At 39.3% G+C, this 12,220-nt stretch overlaps 1 protein-coding gene across 1 annotated transcript in view; it reads left to right on the forward strand.

Annotated features, from left to right (window-relative positions):
* Positions 1-12,220, forward strand: part of MYO3A (myosin IIIA) — a gene marked incomplete at both ends in the record, with an annotated part of 171,340 nt that overhangs the window by 58,153 nt on the left and 100,967 nt on the right. The window contains 2 exons of the mRNA XM_082648314.1: positions 10,153-10,252; positions 11,806-11,922. Of these exons, the coding sequence (XP_082504440.1) occupies positions 10,153-10,252; positions 11,806-11,922 (217 nt within the window). The remainder of the gene's footprint in view (positions 1-10,152; positions 10,253-11,805; positions 11,923-12,220) is intronic.

Below are 12,220 nucleotides of genomic sequence, written 5' to 3' on the forward strand. Positions count from 1 at the left end.
TATGCATTTATTTAAATACAGCTGGGGTTTTTTTAAGTGAAAAATCTGATATCACAATCCCCAGTGTTTTATCAAAAAGAAGGAAAGAAAGGGAAATAAATAAATAGCTACCTATGGCAATTCCAGTCTTGGGAATAGAAATTGAAATAGAATACTATGACTTCATGGTTGATTCTTATATAGATCTGACTGTACCACAAGGTCCCCTCAAAAAATAATATATATCTATTAAATACAAATATAAGTATATATTTAATATATAAGTATATAAAATACACACACACACACACACACACACACACACACACACACACACACACACACACACACACACACACACACACACACACACACACACACACACACACACACACACACACTACCTGGGCAGCCCAGCCTAAAATGTGGGTGTTGTTCCCTGCCCATGGATGAAAATGTAATTCCCCTATATTTATTCAGATAGGGTGGAGAGGTCATGTATTCTGTTTGGGGCTAGTTACATTTGATATGCCAATTAAACAGGAAAGCAGAGTTATCAAGTAGGCAGTGCAATATAGGAGTCTGGGCTTCAGGGGAGAAGCCCATGTTGGAGACAGTGGTTGAGTCATTTGCTTATAGACGTATTTGGTGCCATGACACAGATGAGGTCACTGAATGTGAGTGTTTGGGAATTTAGCGTAGGGAGAGGAGACAGAACAGGTGATTGAGGGACTGTGGCCCTCCAGGGAGGAGAAGCAGGGGAACGTGGTCTGTTGCGAACCACATAAACCCAGTGTTTCAAGGAGAGGATGCGCAATTCTTCTAAAGAGCGCTGCAAGTTTTTTAAAACAGAGTAATGCTGAATTTGGACACACCAAGTTCTTTTGTGATCTCGCGGAGAGTCCTCTCAGCAGGGTGGGGTGGAGGGCAGCCCCAGCTGGAAGAAGTTAAGGAAAGAGGTGAGGTGAGGAAGACATAAGGAATAGGAACTACTGTTTAAGAAGCTCAGCTGTAAAAGGAGGAGAAATGGGGCAGTAGCTGGAAGGCATGGAGAATCAAAGGAGAGATTTTTTTTTAAGACGGGAGATACTAGAGCACATTGTACGCTGACGGGGGAGAGGTTGTGCCGCCGATGACAGGGGAGCATCACAGCAGTGACCCTGGGGGAAGCAGGTTACGAGCACAAGAGCTGGCCTGTGCCCAGAGCAGGGAAATTTATCCCTTGTCACCAGAGAGGAAGGAGGCTGGGAGGGTAAGATGGCACAAAGATGAAATCCTGTTGACTTGTTTAAAAACTAGGTACGTATAAAAAAGAATAAAAGGAAATATCAAAATGTCAACAGTGGTTATATTGGGGATGTAGTTACAGGTGACACTTTTTTCTTATACCTTTTGGTATTTTTCAATTTTTTTAAAAAAACAAAGTATACTTTTTGTACTTATAAAAAATTAATGTAGTAAATGTAATTATACACTCTCCATGACCCTTCATGCTATCATTCCTTGAAAAGTCAGACTATGTGAAACTCCTCAGCCATGTTTCTGTTTGTTTGTTTTTCTGTTTTTGTTTTTGGCCGCACCACGTGGCTTGCGGGATCTTCGTTCCCCGACCAGAGATTGAACCCGTGCCCCCTGCGGTGGAAGCGTGGAGTCTTAACCACTGGACCGCCAGGGAAGTCCCAGCCATGTTTGTTCTTAACCAGATTGTTTTGCTGTACTGATGTTTGTCTTACAGATACTTACAGTGGCACTAATAACTCTACACACTGAAGGAACTGTGCAGCAAGATTCTACTTACAGAAACTGTCTCTTCCCTGTTCTCTTACTTGTCTCTGAGCTAAGGGTGAGGAGAAGAAAGATGTCAGGAACTCTTGGCAGATGGAGGATCAAATACTCTTGCAAACACCGGTGTCAGTTTCATTTCAACATCTAAAACCAGGTCACTCTAAAATAATAACACACAGAAAAAAAAAAAAGAATAAATAAAATAAAATAATAGCACAGAGGAGTCACATTCACAGCAGAAACAGACAAGATTTCTCAGTGGGAACATTTTTCTTCAGCCGCCAGTTAACTATATGTGAAAGAGGAAGGGCCCTGTGAATGAAAAGAACAATCAAAAGTGTAGCTGAGCTGGGTGACGATGACATCTGTCACTCCAGTCATCGCCAGAGCTGATCTGCTCATCTGGCTGACCCGGCTGGTGTGTGCTCCTTCCCCAGCATCATTTCAAAACTGCACGATTGGCCAAAGGGGTCAAACTGCAGATCAATAAAAACTAGTCTTCCAGGGCACACCCGTGAGAGCCTGTATGCCCATTGGTGTTACCAGTTGTGACTTTGTTAGTGGAATTTAAAGATGGATAAGGAAACTAAAAGAAAACCATTGATGATATTTCTGTTTAACAAAGGATTTCTGAACTACCCCAGTGGCTCCCGAACCACCTTAGAAGACGGAGCTTGATATTTACCAGAGAATATTTAACCAAAGTGAAAGCAAATAAAGCTGTTGGTTTACAGCAGTACAACTGAATCGCAAGGATAAACGTTTAACAGGGAGCAGCAAGAGTTGTTTCTTTTTTCAGTGTGTAGAACTGAAATACAAGTGAAGCTGTACTAACCACCCCTGAGGTATTTGTGACCTTTGACAACACAGAAAGAAAATATTTGTAGTCTGAAACTATGTCTCTCCAGTAGGATGGAGTAAATGAAAAATATAATCTGGTTAACAAGCTGTACTTTTCACAAGAGGACAAAAATCTTATTGGAAGGATTCTGACTTTGCCTTCTCTAAGTCTCACAGGAATTAAATATTTAATAAAGTAACATTGGAAATTAATTCTGTAAAATGAAGGCAAAAGGAAAATGTAAAAAGTGTAAAAGTATCTTGAAAGATAGGGTAACGATAAAGATTGGACAGTTTCCTTTGACAAATAATTATTTATTCATTCATTTATTCATCCTGCACATATTTATTGAGTACCTACTATGTCCCAGCTACTCTTTTAGGTGCTTAGGCTACATTAATGACCAAAAGAGACATGTATCAGTAAGAAGATGTAAAATATTTTCACAATTGATGATTCTTTTTATTTTCATTCACAGAATACACCTTAAAAATAGTTTTTCTTAATCATTCATTACAACCTTAATAGCTTTTAAAGTGTTTAACGCATGAAAAAGAGCTTTTATAAACTAATTTTTGCACCTGAATTAACTCTGCATGATTTGTGTAATTTCAAAACCCTCGTGGAAATGATCTTTTTTGTTTATAATTTTTTGTTAACTCTTCCATCAGAATGTGTGTTCCATGTGAGCAGGGACTTTATCTGTTGTCTTCATAGCTTTATCCCAACTCCTAACAGTGCCTGAAACATATTAGATGCTCCAGAAATTTAAGTATTTGTTGAATGAATGAATGCAGTAGTGGATGTTGAAACGTACAATTTAAGGCTCTACCTAGTGTGTGTGTGTGTGTGTGTGTGTGTGTGTGTGTGTGTGTGTGTGTGTGTTTAGGGTGGGAGAATCAGAGCAGGAATGGAGATATCATATTAATAACTGGGTTCATTGAGTTTTTGTGAACACATCACAAACTTGTTTACCTCACTTTTCACAATTCAACTGCTTTTCTCACTCTTACACCCTATGATCTTATATGTGGTCAATTGTGTAGTTTTAAAAATATTAAGTATTCTTGATGCAACTAATCATGCCACTTGAGGGAGTATAATTGTGAGTCCTTCACTCATGCTACTTTGTCGTGACAGCTGTAACTGCCTTTTTAAAATTTTTTTTGGCCCCATTGTCTCTATTATGTTTAAGACCCAACGAAGTGACAGCAATGCTGACAGTGCTTTCTAGAGCAGTCTATTGTGATGGCTGTGTCCAGCAGTCATTGGTGATACAGAAATACAGATACGGGAGAAATGTAAACAGGCAGTCCCCATGACCAGGGGACTTCTCCGGTTAAACTGACCTCGTGGAGAGCAGCGCCGAACTCTGAAGCAGCGGGAGATGGGAGGGGAGTGTGCTGACACCGACATACGCCAGACACCATGTGCCTTTTCACCACGTTCCTCCAGCACCCGACTGAGCACCAGCTCTGTTACCTGTCAAATCAGCCTGAGCACTGCAGTGACACAGGGAGGAGAAACAAAGAAAGGAAGAGTTGTTTGCTGATATGGTGCCCATTTCCTGCTGAGATGCTACCATCAGGGTATACGTAGGACTTAATAATAAATACAGTGAAGTCCTTCAGAATCAGTGATGCTCATGAATCCTCCGTCAGCAAGACCTGGGCCCACATTTTCTCACTCCCTGCTTTGCTGAGTTCAGGGTCATGTGTTTACAGTTCATGCTTGAGGAGGGTAGAGGGGTCACCTCTGGGAGAAAAAGTGAGTGAAGACAACAAAATATGAAATAAATAGAAATTTAATATATAATTCAATATAAATATTAAATATAAAATATAAAGTAAATGAGGATTAAACCTATGATCATAAAGGCAATAATAATTTATTAACCATAGCAGGCCCTGAATGAATCACTTTACATGTATTATTTCATTTAATCTCACAACATTTATCTGTTGTCTTCATAGCTTTATCCCAACTCCTAACAGTGCCTGAAATATATTAGATGCTCCAGAAATTTAAGTATTTGTTGAATGAATGAATGCAGTAGTGGATGTTGAAACGTACAGTTTAAGGCTCTACCTAGTGTGTGTGTGTGTGTGTGTGTGTGTGTGTGTGTGTGTGTGTGTGTGTGTGTGTGAAATAGCCATTATTATTTCCGAAGAAGCAGAGTAAGTTCCTTGCCCAAGGCCACATGGCTAGTCAGTGGTAGGGCCACAGCTGGAATAATAGTAGCAATTATATATAAGGCATTTCCATATGCCCATTTTAAATGAGAGTTTGACAAGAAATAATCCATTTTGCTTATCCTCATAAAATCTTTTGTTACTTGATCTGAGCATTCAGATTCTAGAGCCCAGCCTCTTAACTGGGTGTCAATAATTCCGTGATCTAAACAAAGGAAGGGATTTGTATAGCTTCAGAAATAACTTTGGATCTTCTGTATAACCACCTCAGAATTCAGTTCAATGTAGGATAATTTATCAGTCAGCCTCTGTTCCTCACTGGCTTTATGGCCATTGTTGCTGCCTGCTTGGCCACTCCCCATATACCTTAGCCCCTCTACTCTTTAACTGGAGAGGAATCTAAATAAAGGAGCTATGCTCTAGAATAGGGCCAAAGCATCTTCTCAAGTCCCCTGATGAAGTCTTTATGAATGGTAAAACCTAGTTTCTCAAAGTCATGGAAAAGGACTTTTTTCTCTTCAGAATGAAGCAGACAGCCATACGCTACAATAGTATACCTATCAGTACACAGACTTCGGTTGACAGAGAATTCCAGGGTTGGAAGAAGCAACAGAGGTTATATGATTCAGCTTTTTAAATATTGTTAGTCTAGGTAAGATTATTAGCTTCCAGCATTTTTTGGTGATAACATGTCGTTTTTAGGAAATGGTGATAGTGATCAATTTATCTTCCCAAATTAAGAGACAAGCCTAAAACTTGTGTGTTCAATACAAGGTTGCTATCTTAGTATCTCATGGTATCTCATATTCAGTATTCTTTTGAGTTTCAAGAGTTCTTGATATATTAGACATATTAATTCTTGTCCATCATACATATTGCAAATATTTTTCCCATTTTCTCTTTTACTTGTATTTTATTATACTCATATTAAAATTGTATTGTCAAATCTCTTCCATTTTTTAATTCCTTTCTATCTTTTCATACTTACAAATTCCATCTGTATGCCATTACTACACAGCCGTTCTTTTGCATCTTCTCCTAGAACTTTTATGATGACATTTTAAATCTATGTTTGTTAATCCATCTGGAATTAATTTTTACATAAAGTACATGATTCCCAAAATTTTAACCAGCTGTTCCAGCACAATTTCTTGAAGTTTTTTCTTTCTCTACTAATTTGAAATGCCACATTTATCATCTAATATGTTCTTAGAATAGATGACCCTGAATTGCATTCGCTACTTGAAGTTTAACTTTTCTTGGCTTTCTCTACCTAGTGATAATGTTTATCTCTACAATATAGTAAAATCATTTTTTTTCTTTACTAAAACATGCTACTCCACCGTATTGTTTCCACACTCTGCCCTTTGATTAAAATATTGCGTTGGCTTCCCGTAGTGCCTGGAGTCCAGCCTCACCACGGACCACTGTCCCTCCTGCTGTTTCAGCTGCCGGGCTCGTGCCTGAGTCCAGGCTCCTTGTCACCATCCACTCCTTGTCATTCTCCAGGAACAGTCTTTGGATGCCAAATGGACCCATAAAAACAGATGGAAAATTCAGGGCTTCACTTAAATTAAATACATAATTGGATATCTTTATTTTCTTAAAAATCATATGTCATATGAGTTTCTTTGGAAATAAGGGGATACGAAAGATGATTCTTGTCGAGTTCAGCAAATGTGGAAACCAACTATGGGCAAATCCTGTGCCAGAAATTGTGGGAGATATGCATTCACTCATTCATTCAACTAATATTTATTGAGGACCTACTGTGTTCTCAATCATCTCCTTGTTCCAAGGACACAATGGGAAACTAAAGACACATAGTCTTGTGTATGTTGGAGCTTGTATTGTAGTAAGGGATTCAAATATTAGCTAAATTATCTACACAAATAAGCGCATAATTATACATTTTTGTAAATGCTATAAAAATTATTATGGAAACATCTAAGAATTGCAAGTAGGAGTAAAGCACTGTTCATATTATTAGATACAAGTCCTTAATCAGATATATTATTTGCAGATGTTTTCTGCCAGCCTGTGACTTCACTTTTTATTCTCTTAACAGTGTCTTTTTTTTTTTTACTTTATAAATTATTTATTTATTTGTTTGTTTGTTTGTTTATTTATTTATTTATGGCTGTGTTGGGTCTTCATTGCTGGATGTGGGCTTTCTCTAGTTGCGGTGAGGAGGGCTACTCTTCGTTGTGGTGCATGGCCTTCTCATTGCGGTGGCTTCTCGTTGCAGAGCTGGGGCTCTAGGCACGTGGGCTTCAGTAGTTGTGGCACATGTGCTCAGTAGTTGTGGCTCACGAACTCTAGAGTGCAGGCTCAGTAGTTGTGGTGCACGCACTTAGTTGCTCCATGGCATGTGGAATCTTCCCGGACCACGGCTCAAACCTGTGTTCCCTGCATTGGCAGGCGGATTCTTAACCACTGCGCCAGCAGGGAAGTCCCAACAGTGTCTTTCACAGAACAGAAGTTTTTCTTTTTTAAATATTTTTGGCTGCATTGGGTCTTCATTGCTGTGCGCAGGCTTTCTCTAGTTGTGCCGAGCAGGGGCTAATCCTCGTTGGCAGTGTGCGGGCTTCTCATTGTGGTGTCTTCTCTTGCTGCGGAGCATGGGCTGTAAGCGCGTGGGCTTCAGTAGTTGTGGCGCGCAGGCTCTAGAGCACAGGCTCAGTAGTTGTGGCGCATGGGCTTAGTTGCTCCACGGCATGTGGGATCTTCCTGGACCAGGGCTCGAACCCGTGTCCCCTGCATTGGCAGGCAGATTCTTAACCACTGCACCACCAGGGAAGCCCAGGAGTTTTTCATTTTAATGAAGTCTACCTTATCACATTTTTCTTTCATGGATGATGTTTTGGGTATTGTGTCCATACACTCATTTCTACACCCAAGGTTATCTAGCTTTTTTCTCCTATATTTTCTTCTAGAAGTTTTATAGTTTTGTATTTTACATTTAGACCTATGACTTATCTATTTATTTATTTTAACATCTTTATTGGAGTATAATTGCTTTACAATGGTGTGTTAGTTTCTGCTGTATAACAAAGTGAATCACCTATACATACACATATATCCCCATAGCTCTTCCCTCTTGCATCTCCCTCCCTCCCACCCTCCCTATCCCACCCCTCTAGGTGGTCACAAAGCACCGAGCTGATCTCCCTGTGCTACGTGGCTGCTTCCCACTAGCTATCTGTTTTACATTTGGTAGTGTATATATGCTATGACTTATTTTAACTTAATTTTTGTGAAAATTTTGTAAGTTTAGTGTCTAGATTCTTTTTTTTTTTCTTCTGCATGTGGATGTCCAACCATTCCAGCACCATCCTGAGGAACTTTACAGTTTAGTAAAGGGAGTAAGACCTGTACACAAGTGATTGACTGAAATGACTTAACTCAAATGTTTGTCCAGAAGGATGTACAGAATTATGCTGAGGGTTTAAAACAGGTGGCATTTGAGGTAGACTGTGAAAAGTTTCATCACACCGATGGGACTGAGGAGGAAATTAAAAGACAAAGGACAAATCTTACTTATTTTTAAAATCTCACTCTGAGTGCAGTGTTGAGAAGGATATCAGAGGCAAAGGTGGCGGCAGGGAGGCTGCTGTGGTGTGAGATGAACTGTAGTGGAGGCGATGGTGTTGAGAAAGGTTTGGTTCTGGATTGGATTTGATGAAAGAGCTGAGGGGATTTGTACATGGGTTGCAGGAGGAGTATGAGAAAAAGTCAGGAGCCAGGGGTCAGGCTGACAAGCAGACGAATGGATCACCATGGGCTGAGATGAGGGTCGTGGGCAGGAGCAGGTTTGGGACATATTAAGTCAGCCACCTTCACAGCCAAGTGAAGCGTCGAGTGAGCAGCTGGGTGCTTAGGTCTGGAGACGAGCAGAGCTGTCAGTGCACGAGTGGTATTTAAAGCGATGAAATCAGGAAGTACATGTTGATAGACAAGAAAATAGCTCTAAGGACCAAAGCTTGGGAGACTCAAAAATGTGACAGTAGGAAGATGAGGAGGGACCAGAAAAAGATACTGAGATGGAGATGCCAGTGAGGTAAGGAAGAGAATCAAGAGAAGGACATAAGACACCAAGACAAACGTGTTCAAGAAGAGTTTGTCAAGTGCTACCAGTAGGTTAAGTAAAATGAGGACTTAGAACGGACCGTGGGACTCAGCAATGTGAAGAAGGTCACTGTTGTGCTTAATGGAAGCTGTTTCCGTGGAGTGTGATGACAGCCTGACTGACATGGGTTTTCTTAATGGGTGGAGTGCAATTGAAGAAGTTAAGTATAGATCATTCTTTTGAGGATTTTTGCTATAAAGCAGGGAAATGGAATGGTAGATGGAGGAAACAAACTCAAGGACAGGTGGTTTGTTTGTTTCTTTTGGGGAAGATGTTATAACAGTCGAGAGGGAGAAATGAGTGGTACAGGAGAGAAAGAGGACCCAGCAGGAGTGATATCCTTGAGTAAGTGAGAGGACATGGAATCCAGCGCACAAAATGGGATTGGCCGTAGGTAGAGGGGGGACCATTATCAATAGTGACTTAATTCTCTAAGCAATGAGAAACCATTACAGTTTGGTGGGTAAGTGGTATGATTCTTATGCTTTGTAATCTGCGTATTCCTTCCCCTTTCACTAATGGACAGATTCAAATGCATAACAGTCTGCCCAAAAATAAACACTGAAAATGCAGTTATGCTCAGAATAGAGTGGGTTTCATGTCCAGAAAAGTTGAAACAAACCCTTGTGTTTACCTCAGCAACTTCTCCAGACCTCATGTCAGATCAAGATCTTTACGCTGTTTTTGAAATTGCTGAAATGTTTCACTTTGAAAGTAAACTTCCTAGTACCTGAAATCAATTTTCTGCATACATTTTACCTCTTAAAAGTCCCCAGTGTGGCTTATTTTGTATTCCTCTTAAATTCTGCTGAATAATAATTTTTCAAATTATCATTCCTTGACTACCAGTGGGCTAACACTACCTCAGACAAAACTGTAAATCTAATGAGTGAAAATCGCTCCAACTCACCACTTTGTAAGAGATTAAGTCACACATCGGAATTTAGAGGAAGCTTTAAAGAATATTATATATAAGGTAGTTCTTGATGGAAATAATGAGCTCTTATGATCATCCATGAAGTAAGTTTAATGTGTTGCATTTTCCCAGTGAAGAGGAGAAGACAGATCAAATGCATGAGGCTGTTTTCTGGTAAATTGTTATCGTTGAATTTAGCAAATCAGCTTCACAGATGTTTTTCAGTTTCTTAGTATCTAAAGTTGACTTTTACTATGATTAGTAGTAAGTTCTCAAATCAGAAAGGGTTTTCTTTTTTATTGCTCCTCAGGCATGAACGTCTTTACACCAAGAAAAGTAACTTCAACAGATCTTTAATTTCCAGCCTCAAGGATGTGAATGATTTAGCAACCCTAGAAGTTTTGGATGAGGTAAGAAACGCAGCTTAATTAAACTTAAACATTCTGTCTATTTAAAAAAATTTATAGAAGTGGTTTGAGGAGGAGGCTCTTTGAATAGCATCTGTAGGTTTCATGCTTTCTTCGTCTCTTAGCTTCCTGATCATCCCTCCTGTCTTCAGTTTTACTGTGTGTAACTCACGTTTGCAGATCTCTCCGGCCTGGTGTCAACTTTTTCTTCTTTTTTATATTCGAATTACAAAAGTGCTAGCTCCCACAAGCTTGAGTTGCTTAGGTCCAAGACCCCTTCTTCCCCTCAATTCTCCCCAGGAGTCTCAAAGGGGTGATTTGCTTCCTACATCACCATCTCAGTGGCAGGACCTAAAGCCTCGAAGATACCTTGAGAGCCTGTCTGTTACCATGGTCAGTGGACCCCTCGTGGGATCACAGAGCCCACCTTTTCGGGAAATGAATTCTGCTTGAAACTTCTTATCCCAGTGACCTCAGAAATATTTCAGACATCTCTCATGAAGGTACCAGTCCAAGCCAGTAAATTATAGTCTCATCCTCTTTTTCCTCATCACCTTTTATTTCAGATAATCACATCATTAGAGAAATAATAAGGCTCCTTTTCAGTAAAAGGTTGGGATCACTACCCTGCCTGATCCACAGGCTTCCCTTTTTTTTAATACTTCTGATACATTCCTGAGCATTTTGCTTAAAAATGTAGCAAATCAGGAGGCATATTCTGAACTGAAGTAGTCACTTGGGAAATTTGGGGTTGCATAAACAACGCAAGTACTTCCTCAGAATAATCTTTCTTGAGAACATCAAACATCTTATAATCAAATAGTGTTTGTAAGCCAGAGATTGCCAATACCTTTATGAATCTTTGTGTATCAGATTTTCCAATGATGTGAAATCCTAAGCTTGTGGATTATAAAGAAGGCTTTACTAATCATATTGCTGGCCTACGTATTAAACACTGGGTTGGTTTGTTTCTATTGTCTGTGTTTTATTTTTTTGTCTCTTTTTTGACCCAGGATCTTTTGTGTCATATACTATAAATGATGATGTCTGGCACTGTTAAAATTGATTCCATGTATTATTTACCAATTGTGGAAGTTACTTTTCTGTACTTTTTACTCTGCCTCAAAGCCAAACATTTAAGCGAGGGAACTGAGGACATTCCACAGAGCCATTGAATAACCTTCATTTGGAATAAAATCATGTTCACTATATCTTCTCTTCCCTTTTCTAGTGTTCTTTCTCTTTACTTCAACTGCTGCATTTACTTACTTCCTTGAAAGCATTGTGTATATATAATCCCTGTAGCATATAATATATTCTGTGGAAAACACAGGTAACAATGACATCCCTCTACGGCTCTCGAAAGAAAAGAAAATACCCGTCAAGGGGAAGGATAGTTGCTGACCGGAGGTTACACTTCTTACTCTCAATAGATCTATTTCTTTCTGATCCTTCCTCCAGATTCCAAATGTTTTATTTCTTATCATTTACTTTTAAAATGATAATTGACCATCAGTCATTTCTAACAAAAAGAGATTACTTTTATTTCTTTATAGAATACAGTCTCAGAGCAACTTGAGAAGTGTTACTCCAGAGATCAGATTTACTTCTATGTGGGAGACATACTCATTGCTCTTAACCCTTTTCAGAGTCTGGGTCTTTATTCCGCAGAGGTATGTGGTGTGGCTTGTACACGTTTTCTTACTTTGTACAAAAATTTATACTCTTCAGGTATTTAAATTAATTTAATTTTATCTAATCCTTTGAATGAACAGTTAAATAATTATTGTTAAAACGTAGAGATAGGAAAAAACAGAAGATGAATCGATCTGGATGCAGTTTGTGGTCTTTGTGTGAGATGTGTTAATTACTTCTTGTCATTGGTAATTGGTAACTGGTCCACACTACATATCATATCAATAAACAGATGCCTAAAAAGTATAGACTTAATGTCTACCTCTGAACCAAGTA

Source organism: Grampus griseus, assembly GCF_964374135.1.
Source record: "Grampus griseus genome assembly, chromosome: 2".
In the NCBI taxonomy this organism is placed as follows: domain Eukaryota; kingdom Metazoa; phylum Chordata; class Mammalia; order Artiodactyla; family Delphinidae; genus Grampus; species Grampus griseus.